The 15,637-nt window shown below is 56.6% G+C and overlaps 7 protein-coding genes across 7 annotated transcripts in view; 3 read left to right on the forward strand and 4 right to left on the reverse strand.

Annotated features, from left to right (window-relative positions):
• Positions 1 to 5,693, forward strand: part of PTSG_08004 (CAMK protein kinase) — a 9,102-nt gene extending 3,409 nt beyond the window's left edge. Inside the window, exon 2 of the mRNA XM_004990968.1 lies at positions 1,972 to 5,693. Coding sequence (XP_004991025.1) covers positions 2,505 to 5,288 — 2,784 coding nt within the window. The 5' untranslated portion in view covers positions 1,972 to 2,504 and the 3' untranslated portion in view covers positions 5,289 to 5,693. The remainder of the gene's footprint in view (positions 1 to 1,971) is intronic.
• Positions 108 to 1,189, reverse strand: PTSG_08003 (uncharacterized protein; the record flags this gene model as incomplete). The annotated part of the gene is made up of 4 exons (XM_004990969.1): positions 108 to 113; positions 195 to 510; positions 790 to 869; positions 1,103 to 1,189. 4 exons carry the CDS (start codon positions 1,187 to 1,189, stop codon positions 108 to 110), a joined length of 489 nt encoding a protein of 162 aa, XP_004991026.1.
• PTSG_08005 (uncharacterized protein) lies at positions 5,507 to 7,394 on the reverse strand (the record flags this gene model as incomplete). Its single annotated transcript, XM_004990970.1, has 3 exons — positions 5,507 to 6,685; positions 6,901 to 7,156; positions 7,387 to 7,394. The coding sequence occupies 3 exons, from the start codon at positions 7,392 to 7,394 to the stop codon at positions 5,831 to 5,833; spliced, it is 1,119 nt and encodes a 372-aa protein (XP_004991027.1). The 3' UTR covers positions 5,507 to 5,830.
• Positions 7,395 to 7,443: 49 nt separating this feature from the next.
• PTSG_08006 (uncharacterized protein) lies at positions 7,444 to 9,455 on the forward strand (the record flags this gene model as incomplete). Its single annotated transcript, XM_004990971.1, has 7 exons — positions 7,444 to 7,552; positions 7,898 to 7,989; positions 8,135 to 8,228; positions 8,402 to 8,501; positions 8,663 to 8,711; positions 8,878 to 8,949; positions 9,096 to 9,455. 7 exons carry the CDS (start codon positions 7,444 to 7,446, stop codon positions 9,309 to 9,311), a joined length of 732 nt encoding a protein of 243 aa, XP_004991028.1. The 3' UTR covers positions 9,312 to 9,455.
• A 266-nt stretch (positions 9,456 to 9,721) lies between these two features.
• Positions 9,722 to 11,447, reverse strand: PTSG_08007 (TATA box binding protein; the record flags this gene model as incomplete). Its single annotated transcript, XM_004990972.1, has 6 exons — positions 9,722 to 9,752; positions 10,009 to 10,146; positions 10,474 to 10,514; positions 10,689 to 10,752; positions 10,977 to 11,159; positions 11,404 to 11,447. 6 exons carry the CDS (start codon positions 11,445 to 11,447, stop codon positions 9,722 to 9,724), a joined length of 501 nt encoding a protein of 166 aa, XP_004991029.1.
• Positions 11,448 to 11,763: 316 nt separating this feature from the next.
• On the forward strand, positions 11,764 to 14,093 carry PTSG_08008 (uncharacterized protein). The gene is made up of 6 exons (XM_004990973.1): positions 11,764 to 12,360; positions 12,585 to 12,647; positions 12,769 to 12,837; positions 13,058 to 13,147; positions 13,305 to 13,404; positions 13,642 to 14,093. Exons 1-6 carry the CDS (start codon positions 11,814 to 11,816, stop codon positions 13,796 to 13,798), a joined length of 1,026 nt encoding a protein of 341 aa, XP_004991030.1. The 5' UTR covers positions 11,764 to 11,813; the 3' UTR covers positions 13,799 to 14,093.
• The window catches only part of PTSG_08009 (uncharacterized protein), a 3,973-nt gene continuing 2,286 nt past the window's right edge, over positions 13,951 to 15,637 (reverse strand). Inside the window, exons 7-11 of the mRNA XM_004990974.1 lie at positions 15,379 to 15,466; positions 15,079 to 15,220; positions 14,770 to 14,865; positions 14,388 to 14,526; positions 13,951 to 14,172 (exon numbers count right to left, since the gene is read on the reverse strand). Coding sequence (XP_004991031.1) covers positions 14,119 to 14,172; positions 14,388 to 14,526; positions 14,770 to 14,865; positions 15,079 to 15,220; positions 15,379 to 15,466 — 519 coding nt within the window. The 3' untranslated portion in view covers positions 13,951 to 14,118. The remainder of the gene's footprint in view (positions 14,173 to 14,387; positions 14,527 to 14,769; positions 14,866 to 15,078; positions 15,221 to 15,378; positions 15,467 to 15,637) is intronic.

A 15,637-nucleotide genomic window follows, 5' to 3' on the forward strand; every position in this document is an offset into this window, starting at 1 on the left:
GCTCATACCAGCAAGACGAGTCTTCATGTGCCATTTGTCCACGGTTTTGCTGATGTAGGGCATCAGCCTGCCACGTGTGCGTAATCGTGCGTGCAAGGTGAGGAACATCAACACTGTATCAACAAGCCCACACAGGTGCACAAGATTAAGACACGCACACACACACACACGCACACACACACACACGTGTGCACAGACCTGTCGTGGTGTCGCCGGCATGCTGCCTCCATGGCAGCGAGCTGTGCGTCTTCATCCTCGATGACCGTAAACGGCGTGGTGAGCCGCTTCGCCTTCTTGCTCTTCCTCTCGCCCGTCTCATCCTCATCCCTATCCTCATCCTCATCACTTTCATTAGCATCGTCATCCTCATCCTCGTCCTTGTCGTTTTTGTCTTGCTCCTCATCTTCCTCGTTTTTGTTGTCATTCTCTGCCTCGCTGCTCGGTGCAAGCGCATCCAACATTTCCTGCTGCAGCTGCGCAATGTGCCATGCAAGCCGCGTCAGCTTGTGCCTGTGATATGTGTGTGTGAGAGAGTGTTGTTGTGTGTGTGTGTGTGTGTGTGTGTGTGTGTGTGTGTGTGTGTGTGTGTGTGTGTGTGTGCGAACGTGAGGGTGCGGAAATCACGCGCACAAGCGCACGTAGATACAGGACAAAAGGGAAGCGCGACGTGCAGGGGAGTCATCTAACATGTGCACACACACACGCCCACAGACACGCACACACAAAATTTGCCGCTAAACACAAGCATGTTCAGCTGCACACAGGCAGGCGCAAGCATCAGTGGCTGACTTTGCTTCTTCGGCATGTGTCTCGTCGTGTTCCTTCAGGGTCGTGGTTGGCGTCAGCGTTGTAATGGGAGCCACCGCTTTCTGTGGGGGTGTGCGTTGTGGGGTGCGTAAGTTTCGTCGTCACTGACGAAAAGGGCCGTGCACTTGCAAGACTAATTCTGGCAGCGCGGGCGCAAAGAACAAACGCTCACTCACAAACAAGCACACACACACACCAACACACACATACACACACACACCAACACACACATACACACACCAACATACACACCAACACACACAAAACGCTTCATACACACACAGCCACACCGCACCTGCAGGGCGATGCGTGTGGAGAAGAGCGATGCGCCCGCGTGCAGCTGCCGGGCCGCGTGCAGCCCTTTCTCCTTCCTGGCTTCCATATCTCTGCTTGTCTGCTTGCACCACGTGTAGTCTGCTGCTGCTGCACAAAATAAATAACAACCTGGCTCTACTGATTCGATGCACGATGGTGCACTCGCCAGACACCATAAATAGATTGCATGCGAAAAGTACCGATGACGAGTGGACGCGGGTGGCGAACGAAACGGCGATGTATAGTGTGTTGTGATTGGTCAGTTGCTGTTTTTTTTTATTCTCACCCGGGCAATCGTGCGCTGTGATTGGTCCATTGAACGCCACCAGTGGCGACGGGTGCGGCGGACACACAAACAAAGCACAAAGCACAAACAAAGCACCATCTGCTGCTCCACGCTTGCTTTTGCAGAGGCTGGCCACCAATGGCTGCGGTGGTGCCCGCCATGCATGCCGTCGCGTCATCATTCATTCACCGCAGCATCGATGTTCATTCTCATTCAGACCAATCCAAACGCTACACATAATAACGGCACCACCCTCGAGAGCAGCCTGGTGGTGAGTGAGTGTGTGGAACGATGCATGTATGTGTGTAGGTGTGTGTGTGTGTGTAGCTTTTGTGGATGTGTAGGTGGGTGTGCATTTGTGTATGTGTAGCGCAATTCACACACACGCACACACGCACGCACACACACACACACACACGCGCCATCGCGCAGCGCGCATTGCTCCTGCTGCATCCACACACCCCAACTTCTCTCTCACACTCACTCTCTCACACACACCATTGAAACACAAACACGCGAACATAAACACAACCACGCACGCGCTTTCGCATTCATGCTCGCAGACCCAGCGACCGAAACAATCGCGCAACACACCCTACCCGCATCTTCTGCAAACAATCACGGCTGCAAACAATCATACAACCAACCACCCAAGCAACACACCACAGCGCCAGCAGCCAGCAGCCAGCAGCCAGTCTGCCAATCAATCGAACATTCCTGAGCCGCTCCCTCTCATCACAGCGAGCATTTATTTCTGCGACACCAACACACCCGAGTTGTGTTCGATTGCCAGGGTTGCAATTGCGCGTGCATGCTCGTGGCTGCCTTCCTCCCACCCACCCACAACTGAGGCATTCCCTCCCAGCTAGCTTGCTTGCTTGCTTGCTGACCCCCTTCGGGTGCGAATCACGAAACAAAACCGCGCACCGAACCAAAGCGACAACGCCACCCGCGCAGCAGCAGCAGCAGCACACGCAAGGCGCGGCCCACTCCCTCGCTCCCCGCCCTCTCGTGCCAGTTGGTTGGATTGCATGAGCACGTTCCTGCAACCGTCCTCGCAATCCACGACACGCAACCACCCACCGCAGCCACAACAATGCCCGCCGAGGTTATTATTTCCCCCTCCCGCCCCGCTCCAGCACCACCTTCAACCGCCACTCTAACAAAGAACCCTGCGGCAACCGTCACCCTGCGTCCATTGAGCAGCACCACAGCCGCCCACAGGCACATAACAACGGCACCACAACCACCGCCATTTTCATCCTCAGCAGCAGCAGCAGCAGCAGCAGCAGCAGCAGCAGCAGCACAGAAGCAGCTCGTCGAAGAAGACGACACCTGGCACGTCGCAGCACGCTACCCACCATCGCAGGACGTGCCCCGCGTGGACAGCGACGGCCTTCCACTCTGCGGTGACCTTTCGCCATCAGCATCATCGCCATCGTCAGCAGCACGCCACGCACGCATCGGCAGCACTGCCAGCACCGCCAGCATGGATGTCATCAACAGCACCACTGCAGCCTGGTTCAACACGGGTTCCATGGCGCACCTGCCGTCCTCGCGCTACACCGTCAAGCGCCAGCTCGGCTCCGGCGCGTATGCAACCGTGTACCACGCATACGACCACATCTGCAAGCGCGACGTGGCCGTGAAACAAATTGCCCGCTCCTCATCGTCATCGACTGTTCAGACGGCTGCACGCCGGCAGCGCCGGCACAACGACAGCAGACACGACCGGGCCGATCGCGACGTGCACATTGATGTGGCCACGCACGAGGCAGCCATCTGCACCGCCCTCTCCCACCCCAACATCATCCGCACCTTTGACGCCTTCCACACCCCACACGCCACGTTCCTGGCCATGGAGCTGGCAGCGCCGGCCGACCTCTACGAGCGGCTCAAGCCCGACGCGCCCACGCCGCTGACGGAGCCCTTTGTGCGGCGGTGGATGCACCAGCTCAGCAGCGCCCTCCTCTACATCCATGACCACCACAGCCTCACCCACGCAGACGTCAAGCCAGAGAACGTGCTGCTGGACCTGCGCGACAACGTCAAGCTGTGCGACTTTGGCCTCGCCCGCAGCATCGGCGCCCGCGCACGCCCCCCGCTGCCGGGCACATCGTGCTACATGGCCCCGGAGCAGCTGCTGGTCGAGGCTGCGGCCACCCCGGTCGACGCGTGTCCCATCTGCGCAACAGCAACCACAACAGCAACGGCGGGGCCCCGCGCGCCAGTGCCACCGCCGTCGTCGTCGTCCTCGTCGGCGTCATCAGCAGCATGTGTCATGCGGCGGCACCGGCGCAACAAGAGCTGCGGGGCCACCCCGGCCCACGGCGACCGCCAATGCACGTGCGCATACACATACACGGCCGGCGTGGACGTGTGGGGGCTGGGCCTGGTGCTGTACGCCATGCTGTTTGCAGACCTGCCGTGGGACAAGGCGCGCATGGCAGATGCAGACTACCGCGCGTATGTGCAGCGGGGCGGGTTTGCGGCGCACCGCCACCCGTTTGTGCTGCTGACGCGGCCGCTGCTGGACGCGGTGCACGGCATGCTGCATCCGGTTGAGGCACAGCGGTGGTCCATGGCGCAGGTGGCCGCGTTCTTCGCCCACGACGCCCCGCGCACCACCTGGTTCCGCTCCCAGGAGGAGGTCATGGCCGCGCAGGCAGCAGCAGCCGCAGCCAAGGCAGCCGCACGCTCACAGGCGCACGCGCACGCGCACGCGGGCGATGTCAGTCGCGGCAGTGCAACAGACAGTCGTGCTGGCGTCAGCAGCGGCGTCCGCTGTGCACCCGCAGCGCCAAGCGCCACCTCATCATCAGCCACACCATACTCAAACTCCGCGTCCTCCTCCTCCCCCTCGTCATCTTCCTCCTGCTCTCCTTCGCGCAACCCCTCCTTCGCCCCCACCACTGCCACCGCCACAACAACAACTGCATCAACAACAACTGCATCGTCATCGCAGCAGCGGCGCAGGCGCAGACGGCCGTCTGTTCCCGCGAATGGAACAACGACTGCCATCACCGCCACAAAGCGGTGCACAGGAACAACTCCTACCCCTACAACGACGACGATCGCAGGAAAGGCGCTCTCTCGTCCCACCACTGCACATGCGGTGACAGCCCGGCCGCCGGCGTCATCGCCACTAGCGTCTCCCATTCGCCGCCCCGCCACCAGCAAGACCACGCGCCCGCACACGGCCACAGCCACCCCCACGTACGCAGTCAGGGGTGGCCGAAGCTTGCCTGCAAGCAGACGGACCAGCGGTGATGCAGGCATTTCATCACCGCCCGTCAAAGGTGCCGTTCGCCCCGCATCTGCCTCTGCGCAGCACCACCAGCAGCAGCAACGCCGGCGCCACCATTCTGGAACCCCGACCGCCGTCGGATCGCCGTCGCCATCGTCGCCCCGCCGCCATCACCACCGCGGGGCCGGCACGAGCGCGCTGAGTCCGCTGCGGTCCACGCTGCCCGTGTGCACGCCGCGCAGCGTGTGGCAGTCGCGGCAGGACCTGAGCACGACGGAGGACGAGGGGTTGGACGGCACGTTCGACCGCCACAGCGCCAGGGACCGGGCCGTCACGGGATCAGCGACCACGACGGCGCCGATGAAGACGCCGGCACCAACGGCGGGAACACGCTCCCCTGCAACTGCTGCCGTTACGTCAATGCGCACATCCCAGGTGAAGAGCATGGCACCATCGTCGTCGCCGTCGAGTCGCCGCACGCGAAGTGGTCGCCATTCGGTGGCCGGGATGAGTGCACAGCAGCAGCGACATGTCATGGCGAAGGTGGCGGCGCTCAGCTGCACGTCCTCCATCTCCCTCATCTCTGCCGACTCGGCCACCTGCCCAGATATGGACGAGTCCACCGCATTTTGAGCGATGCTTTCTTCTTCTTCTTCTTCTTCTTCTTCTTCTTCTTCTTCTTCTTCTTCTTCTTCTTCTTGTGCCTCGTTTTCTTCTTGTGGTTTCTGTCCTCCCTAATTTTGTACCTTCAGACACCGTGGCGTCTTGTGGATTCAATGCCACACCCACACCCTGGTCTGGCGCACGCGCGCCTTGTTCTCCCCATCATTGATGTGTTTTTGGTTTTGGTTTTATGTTTTGTTTTCTCTTATGGCTCTATTGTTATCGCTTGTTACTTGTTGATGCACACGTTTAACGGACTGCTTTTGCCAACCACCGCGCATACATATGTTCCCCAAGACTGCACATAATCGGCTCCCACTCCCTTGTGTCGTGGTTTGCACGCACACCAAACAACCAATAAATGACGCTTCCCAACACCTGAGCACGCGATATGTAAAGTGGTGTGTGTGTGTGTCTGTGTCTGTGTCTGTGCAGAAACGCATGCGCACCTCGTCATGCCTGCGACATGTTTGCAAATCACCCGTCATGTCATCGAAGTGTCTCCCGTGCATTCATTTTCGATGTGCACTTCGCTTCAGGCCAGCCATCAACCATCCGCCAGGAGCGCGTGCGTCATCATCATCATCATTATCGCCGTCATCATCATCACATTGCTGCCAGAACGGGTCTTCCTCGCGCACATATGTCTGCGGCCGCCACGAGCCATTGACCAAAGCAGCAGGGGCAACACTCTTCAGCTCTTCCTCCTCTTGATCGTGATCTTGATCGTAATCTTGTTGTCGCTGATCCTCGTCCTCCTCCTCCTCCTCCTCCTCTTTCTTCACAACAGACTTGGGTGCTCCACCATGCTCATCGTTGCTTACGCCACGGCTCGCACCGCCACCGCCGCTTCCATCACCTGCAGCCGGCGCCCTGTCGTGTGCAGCCACGAGTGCGCGCATAAACGCGTCCACGTCGCTGTGCGTCTTCTGCACCGCCCACCGGTCAAGCGGCGTCCACTGGCTGTTGACAATGAACAGCTCGCACTTCCGCTGCTTCACCCGCTTCCACAGACACGGGTATGCCTTGAGCACCTTCAGGCTGCTGCCCAGGACGACCACCACTGTCGCCGCCGCCGCCGCCGCCATCGCCGCACCCCAGTTGGCCACGCTCGCGTGCCGCGTCGTCTCTCCAAAGTGCACAATTGTGTCCTCCAGGTGAACGCCATCCCGCGGACACGGGGCGGCTGTCAACAGCGGTCGTGGTGATGGCGGTTGTTGTTGATGTTGCTGCTGCGGTTGTTGTTGTGGTTGTGGTTGTTGTTGCTCTGTGTGCTGGTGTTGCTGCGTGCAGTGTGTGCATGTGCGGCGTGTTGTGTGGCGGCGGACGCGGCTCTGTGCAGACACGTCGAAGCGGCGCCGGTACACCTGGGACGGATGAGGTGGTGAGGCAGTGAGTAAAAGACATGATGCATTGATGGCGAGCAGAGCCGAGTCGAAGGATCACAACATGACATGCACGCAGGGGTACGTATACAAGCACAGACACACACGCGCATCAACACGCACACAGGCTCTGGCGCGCGCGCACACACACACACACATACATACATACATACGCACACACACGCACACACACACACCTTGTGGCAGGCTGGGCAGACTTCGATGAAGCAGTTGCCGTGAATCTCTGCCAGCTTGCTTGCAGGCACACCGCTGCGCAAGTGCAGACCATCACAGTTCTGCGACACGATAAAGTCCACCGCACCAACAGCAACCAGACGGGCCAGGACCATATGCGTGTATGTCGGGGTGCAGTCGGCGAGGTTGGGCAGGTCACGCGCAATGCTCTCGGGCGCCTCGCCGCGCTGTGCCCGCGCCCACAGGCCAGCCGGTCCCCTGGCCGTGTAACAAACATGGACCAAAACAAAAACCAACGAAACATGAACAAAGGCAGATTCAGGGCGCGAGAGAGAGAGAGAGAGAGATTGTGTGTGTGTGTGTGTGTGTGTGTGTGTGTGTGTGTGTGTGTGTGTGTGTGTGTGTGTGTGTGTGTGTGTGTGTGTGTGTGTGTGTGTGTGTGTGTGTGTCGACCGTCAGAGCACGTGCAGCAACACGCAGACACGCACACAAGCATACCCACACACCTGTAGTCTGGTATGTTGGCATTGTCGCATCTTACCCTGATGCCAACCACATGTGTATGTGTGCAGAATCTCCTCGTTCCGGTTGGCGGCGGTGTCATTGCCAGCCCTTCAAAGGACTTCATCACAGCAATCAGCAAGACATATCCAGGTCACACATTTGGAGAGATGCGTTCCCACAGACGAAATGGAAGACATGTTGTTGGCCATGTCTGTGTGCGTGTGTGTCTGTGCCCTGATGCTGTCGATCACACATACACACATACACATACACACACATACGTACACACACATACACACACACGCACATACACATACACACACACATACACACACACATACACACATACAAACGCACATACACACACACATACACACGCATACACACACAAACACACACACATTCACACACATACACACACATACACACATACACACATACACACTCTCTGCTCCCCATCTCTGCCCCCCCCCTTCTTTTTCTGTTCGGGTGCAGGGCGGGCGAGCTCAGCGCCGGTCGTGGATGTGTTTGTGACGCTGCTGCACCTTGGAGAGGAAGGGTACATGCGGCTGGTCAAGAGACGAAAGGTCAGACAGGCACCTGCTGCGAACGCTGTGTAATCATCCTGAGATCATACGGCACACATGCAGTTGTCTTGCGTCGTTTACCTCTCCACATTTCCACCCCGACACCACCACCCCTACTACCCTGGTCATCATCCAACCCCACCAGGAGCTGATGGTGTACCTGCGTTCCAAATTGGCGGCGGCGGCGGCAGAGTTTGGTGAACGCGTGCTGGCCGTCCCAAACAACCCAATCTCATGCGGTGGGTGGTGGTGACAATGATGATGATCATCACCATGATGATGATGATGATAGGGGTTTCTTTGCCTCTCTCTCTGCTATAGCTGTGAGAGTCTTTGTGATTTGCTGGTTGTGTTTTCTGACGTGTGTTCACCGCCATGTTCATGTTCATTCACAATTGCCAATGCGCCGCAGCCATGTCACTGTCTGGGATAGCGCGTGCACTGCAGCGGCAGCAGCAGGACGTGACCTTCTTCGGCTCAATGCTCTTCGCTCGCCGCGTCTCTGGCACAAGGTGGTCGCTAAGAAACAGCTGTTGGCCTTGAGAGTGGTGCTCTGGCCTCTGTTTGGGTTTGATTCCGTTGCATTCGTGCCATATCTGACCCCACGCCTCCCCATCCCGTCATTGCCAATGCTTTTCCGGACGGCACTTGTTCACCCGTGGTCCGCGTTCAGGGTTGTGTCGACAACGGCGACCAAGGAAGTGGCCGGCATCACGTTCAAGGTGGGCGCGTGCCGCGGTGTGGAGTCGGTGGAGGAGAACTGGGCCAGGGGTGGAGTTGTTGACAGGACAACGCTTCAATTGATCGCAATCAGTCATGTGTGACACGCTCTGCGCCTCTGCTTTGCTTTTGTGACCAACCAACGACCTTGACGTTGATCGCCATCAGGGGTACGGGGCGCACGTGGACGAGTACCCGGTACCGTACATGACGGCGGCGGCGGCGGTCGGACTCACTGAGGTTGGAGCCGCTGTGGGTGGAGGAAAGGCCGGCGTGATGCATGGATGAATGGTGGAGTGCAAGGGGCGGGAAGTGGAGAGAAGTATTGTACTCACTCACGCTCACTCACTCACGCACGCACGCACTCCATACCGCGGGAATTACAGGACGAGGTGGATGTGGATGTGTTCATTGATCGACTGAGGACCGTGGTGAAGACAGTCATGAAGAAGGCAAGCAACGGTGATGGTGATCATGGTGATGGTGATCATGGTGATGGTGATCATGGTGATGGTGATCATGGTGATGATCATGACGGTGATGATGAGAACAACGGAGGCGCTACGCAAGGTGGTGATACTGCGGATGAGTCAAGTCATTGATACTGGGGTGGCCGTGCCAGGAGTTGTCATGAATCCCCCTCCCCCTGTCTCGCCACCCCAATGTTATTCAGTTTTAGCTTGCATTCCCCCCTTCGGGGCGTCTCAATTGCTTCCTTTATCAAACAAAGCAGACATGAAAGCCACAAGCTGTTGACATATGTACAGCAGCACAGGCCGCAATGATGGCGCTCACACAGCGGTAGAGAGTAACAGTCGCGATGGCACAGCTGAAATCACACACACACGCACGCACGAAAACACACACGCACGCACGAAAACACACACGCACACACACACACACACACACACACGCATACACGCATACACGCATGCACGTGCTACACTTTAAATTTCACGAGGAGCGGGTATATTTTCCTGTACGCCCGCTCCACGTCGTCTTTGGACTTTGCCTACTTTGCCTTTGTGAGCACAATCTTCCCACTGCAGTCGCGTTCGCGGTTGCGGCCGTGGCGAACAGGAAGGGAAGCAAGGATGAGTCGTGCGTAGTTGGTTGAACAATCGTCCAGCAAACACACACGCACACATGGATCAAACACGTACACGCACACGCACGCACACGCATGGATCAAACACGTACAGACGCACACAAACACGCGCACTCGCACGCACACACACGTACACGACATGTCGCACCACAACCACACCACACTCCTATCCCCCCCCCCCGGCGTGGCACCTGTGGAAGATGAGGAGAACAACATCTGGCTCCTGCATGCGATATGTGAGGCCCGGAAACGATTCTGGATCATATGTTGACCACGCTGGATGCTCAACATGCAGGTTGTCGAGATGTAGCTTGAAGCCAATGTCCACCCTGCACACAGACGGAGCGCATGGACATCGTGTGTAAGTGTGTGTGTGTGTGTGTGTGTGTGTGTGTGTGTGTGTGTGTGTGTGTGTGTGTCTGTGTCTGTGTCTGTGTCTGTGTCTGTGTCTGTGTGTGTGTGTGGCTGTGTGCGTGTGTCTGTGTGTCTGTGTGTGTGTGTCTGTGTGTGTGTGTGCATCTGCGTGCACGTGTGCATGCCGACTTTTGTCGCTGTTTGCAGGTGCATCAGGCAAAGACGCAGCCATTCACGTTGACGCTGACACACACACACGCACACACACACACACACAACCAGCACGTCAACACCACGCTCACCGGCCGACGACGTTGTGTATCTTAATCTCTCGCAAAGACACCTGAAAAGCGGGCGCGCACGCAGAAGCAAAAAGCAAGGCAACGCGTGGCGTGAGGAGTGACTGTGTGGGGCACAACAATCAAGTCAGCACCAGCATCCACAGCGCGCAACTCTCCAACAAGTGCAACCGCCCCCCCCCCCACACACACACACACATCGCGCCCAGCAAACACACCCGAGTTCCCGCCTTTGTGATGTTCTGTGCAAACTGTCGTGCCGCAGCGTGAGCAGCTTCCTCGCTGCCAAACAATTGCACAGACAGAGAAGCAGCACACACCACAGCATCAGATTGATTTCACACGCATGCATGTACAAACGCATGAAAACACACCTAACACACTCCCAACACACGCGCACACAAGCACATACCAACACACGCACATAAACACAAAGCAAGCCCACGAGACCATTCTAAGTCGGTGTGAGCGAGTCGCGTCTCAGTCACGCATACGTATGAACACACCTTTTGGCACCCATGATGACCACTTTGCCCGTGGAGAAGATGAGGGCTGTTGCCGAGGGCTCTTTGATCCGCATGATGATGGCGCTGTATCGCTTTGGGTTGTACTCTGAGTTTTTCGCCTTCTCTGCAATCTCCTCCAGTTTTAACTGTGTTCTACTCAAGTGTGCCGTTGCCACAATGTTGCTGTAAAGGGCGTATTGTGGGTGTGGTCATGTAGTATGCGAGTGTCGTTGTGTGCATTTGTGGTGTATAGGAGTGTGTGTGTGTGCAAACTTGTGAATGTGTGACTGCGTCAATGTGTGGCAGGAAGTAGATGGAAGTGGCGTCTTGGGCAACAGCACACACACATACACGTACACACGTACACACGTACACACGCACACACGCACACACGCACACACGCACACATACACACCAGTGTACTCACACAATGTTGGGCGATGAGTTTGCCCCACCAGCGCGTTTCAACATGGTCTCGACCGCTCCACTGCACACCAGACGCACAATCCTCACAACAACAAGCCAAGCTCACGACGTCGTCACACACACACAACGGCTCTGCCTCTTGTCACCACAGCCACTCAAAGCAAGCTGTTCGACGGCGGCAGCAGCAGCAAGTAGCAGCAGCAGCAGCAGCAGCAGCAGTAGCGACGAAGGTATGAAAGGTCGTTGGAATGGTGTGGACCGAGCAAGCGAGCGAATCAGCAAGACAATGCTGTTGTGCGTCGTTGCTGTTGTTTGTGTGCACAGTGGAAGCCGTTGTAGAGGATTCGGTGAAGATAAGTGTGAATTTTCAGCACCCTCGTGTCGCGACACAGCAGACGACGAACACCATCCATGGCTGCTGGGCACAAGATGAAGAAGGCTGGACGGAGCACAGCGAAGCGAAGGAAGGAGGAAGAGGTGCAGGAGGAGGAGGAGGTGAAAGAGGATGTGCTGGATACACGGGAGAGTAATACAATGACTCGGGAAGAAGAGGAAGGTGACAATGAAGAGGCTCAGAGTGCAGATGACGAGGACGATGATAAGGGGGATGACGAGGATGATGTTGATGAAGAGGATGATGGCGAAGACAGCAATAATGAAGAAGAGGACGAGGATGGAGAGGACGATGAAGAGGACGACAATGACGATGAAGAGGACGACAAAGGAGAGGAGACGGCAGATGGCGAAGGAAATGGCAAGACAGAGGCGAACAACGAAGACCTCGGCGGTGGCCTGTTCAGGAATACCACATTGTCATCCACAACATCCAAGGACGGCAAGAAGCACGAGCGCGGCATCATCTATCTCAGCACCATCCCGCCTTACATGAAGCCTGCCAAGCTGCGCCACATCATGTCCAAGTTTGGAGAGGTGGACCGCATCTTCCTCCAACCAGAAGGTGTGTGTTGGAGGGGGTGGGATGAATGTTGCGTTCACGTGTGGGTTGCACATTTGTGCACGCGCCTACTCGTACGCGTGCACACGTGTGCAATGTGCGTGTGAGAGCGAAGCACGCCCCTCTGTAGCACGTGAATGATGACATGCGCGGACTGGCACCATGGCGTGTGTTGAGTTGTCACAACCTTTGTGGCTCATATGGTGATTGCCATGCACGTTGATCAGATCCCAAGATTCGCAAGCGCAGGATGGAGCGTGGGGGAAGCAAGAAGACCAACTTCTCCGAAGGTGCGTGTGCGTGCGGCAAGTGGATCAATGCAATGCCATGCCGAGTGCACCGGCTACAGCTTTGCTCCGGCTGTGTTTCACTGTGTTCACGTTGGCTTTGTTTACATGTGCTCCTCCTCAGGCTGGGTTGAGTTTATCAAGAAGAAGACGGCAAAGAAAGTCGCGGCCATGCTCAACGGCTCTCTCGTTGGTGTGTGTGTGTGTGCGTGTGTGTGCGTGTGTGTGTGTGTGTGTGTGTGTGTGTGTGTGTGCGTGTGTGTGCGTGTGTGTGTGTGTGTACATGCATACGTGTTTGATTGTGAGTTTGACCACGCAGCTGTCCTTGTTCCATGGTTATCCTCCTCACCATCTCCGTTTGCCACTGACACGTGAACACCACATCCTGCTGCTGCTGCTGCTCGTGTGCCCAGGCGGGAAGAAGAACAACTTCCACCACGATTTCCTGTGGAACATGAAGTATCTTCCCAAGTTCAAGTGGCACCATCTTCAGGAGCGCATGGGTGCGGTGTACATGAGGGGGAGGGGAGGGAGGGGCTGTTGCACCAGCAACCAAGAGGACTGTGTGTGTCTGTGTGTCTGCGTGTCTGTGTGTGTGTGTGTGTGTTTACGGCTTTCATACTCATCACTCCTATTATGCGTATGTGTGCATGTGTGCAGAGTACGAGAAGGCGAGTCGCCGGTATCGCCTGCGAGCGGAGATGGCGCGCATGCAGCAGCAGACAACCGCGTATCTCCAGCAGGTCCACGCCGCAAAGAGGTCCGTCTTGTGGTGTGTGTCTGTGTCTGTGTCTGTCTGTCTGTCTGTGTCTTTGTCTGCCTGTCCGTCACTCTGTCTGTCACTCTTGTCTTTCACTCTGTGTGTATTTGTTGTAAGCTTGCCCCCTTGTTCATCATCAATCCGTGATCAACAGCGTCTCCCCACGTCCCCCAAAAGCATCATCTCACCCCCTTTACATTTCACACACACACACACCCCATCCCCATTCCTGTTCAGATTGAGCCGAGCGATTGCACGCGGTGTAGCACAGCACGATGCCAAGAAGACGTCATCGTCGTCATCGTCATCGTCATCGAGGAGGGAGAGGGGCAGGTCATATCGTTTCCGGCAGCGCGAGCCAATCACAAAGCGCGCAAAGACCGACGACGAGTGATGGCGGCAGTCGCGGTGGACACAGTCGTACGATGTGGTGTGGTGGCGGTTGATGTATGTTGGTGGTTTGGATGTTGGTGGTGAACTGATGGTGGTTTGGATAAATGCTCCCCTTCTCCTCTCCATTGTGTGCGTGTGCGTGCATGTTTCCATTCTCGTTGTGGCCGCTGTTGACTGCTTTCCAAGTGGCTGTATTCTCACTCTTTCACTCTTTCTCCCTTTCTCCCTTACTCTCTTCTCGCTGTCCATAAACATGAACCCAACACATACGTGCACATGTGTGCACACGTTAACGCTCATTTACACACGCATGTGTTCGGTTCAGACGAAGAGAACACCAAAGCGAAGGGCGAGCGCAACGACGCTGCACACGACCTGCAAATGAAGAGGAGGAGGTGGGGGCAACATGAGCGATGTTGTGGTGACAGGGGACGGAGACACGTGCAGAGAAGGGGCGGGTGACGTGGCACACAAAACCTTACACAGCGACGTACGCAAAAGCACACACACACACACACACACACACACACACACACACACACACACACACACACACACACACACACACACACACACACACACACACACACCTGGATGAAGAGGATGCACATGACGAGGTTGCGCTCATGCATTGGACCGGCAATGGTGAGGACGGTGTTGATGACAGTGAAGTTGGTCACAACCAACCGCTCGTCCGTGCTCTCAACCACCCGCACCAGCCCGACCATCCTGCAGCAATGGTGCCAGCATAAATGCTGGACAACGTGAATAAAGGCATGATACACGCACATACACACACATACATACATACACACATACACACACATGCACACATACATGCACACATACATACACACATGCACACACACACACATACACACACATGCACACACACACACCACCACCACCACCACCACCACCTCATCGCCATCCCTTCACACGTGTCGCCAAGCGGCCATGTGACCACCGCACCGTGCGACGGCGATGCACCAAAGGCCGAGGGAGGACGTGGACTTGAGTGGCACCTCCACCACGCTCGGCTCAAGCAAACCCGTCCGCGCATTCACCCTGACACACACACACACACACACACGCACACACACACAGATGACGAATGTGACAGCACAAGCCAATGTGAGCGCCCTGCAACTCACACGAACACGAACGCTTCAGGTGGTCGTCTACATGTGTGGATGTGTGTGTGCACAGCCTTTAATGCAAGCGCACGCACATTCATATATGCACGCACACACGCACACACACATGCACATGTGTGCAGACCGTGGCATGCGGTGTCGTGGGCACGGCACAATCTTGAAGAGCTGGGGCACGCTGAGGACAAAGTTGAATGTCTGTGGGGCGAGGAAGAGGAGGAGCGTGCGGCTGAAGTGGCCCAGGATCGCGGCAACAGCAAACGTCATCCCTGCGGTGGGGGGGGGGGGAGGACGGACATGTAAGAGTGTCTGTGTGTGTGTGCTGTGCGTGTGTGTGTGTGTGTGTGTGTGTGTGTGTCTGTGTGTGTGTGTGTGTGCGTGTGTGTGTGTGTGGAGCCTGATCAACACATGGGTAAACATCCAATACCTGCAAAATAGCAGAATGTGTCGCCGACAAAGACGGAGCTTGGAAACCAGTTGAAGCGCAACAGTCCGGCAGTCACTCCGCAGAACGGCTAACACATACGCGCACACCCGTGCACAGGGTGGTGGTGTTGTTTTGATGTTGTTTTGGTGTCGTTTGATGTTCGTGGTACAAAGGCATGAGTGTGTGTGTGTGTGTGTGTGTGTGTGTGTGTGTGTGTGTGTGTGTGTGTGTGTGTGTGTGTGTGTGTGTGTGTGTGTGT

Source organism: Salpingoeca rosetta (genome assembly GCF_000188695.1).
Source record: "Salpingoeca rosetta unplaced genomic scaffold supercont1.21, whole genome shotgun sequence".
NCBI classification, from domain to species: domain Eukaryota; class Choanoflagellata; order Craspedida; family Salpingoecidae; genus Salpingoeca; species Salpingoeca rosetta.

Bases quoted from the DNA above. Each gene is read 5' to 3' on its own strand.
- PTSG_08008 (XM_004990973.1), top strand. From the start codon at position 11,814: ATGGCTGCTGGGCACAAGATGAAGAAGGCTGGACGGAGCACAGCGAAG. The intron at 12,648-12,768 runs GTGCGTGTGCGT...GCTCCTCCTCAG, and splicing joins GAAGACCAACTTCTCCGAAG to GCTGGGTTGAGTTTATCAAG. The intron at 12,838-13,057 runs GTGTGTGTGTGT...TCGTGTGCCCAG, and splicing joins GCTCAACGGCTCTCTCGTTG to GCGGGAAGAAGAACAACTTC.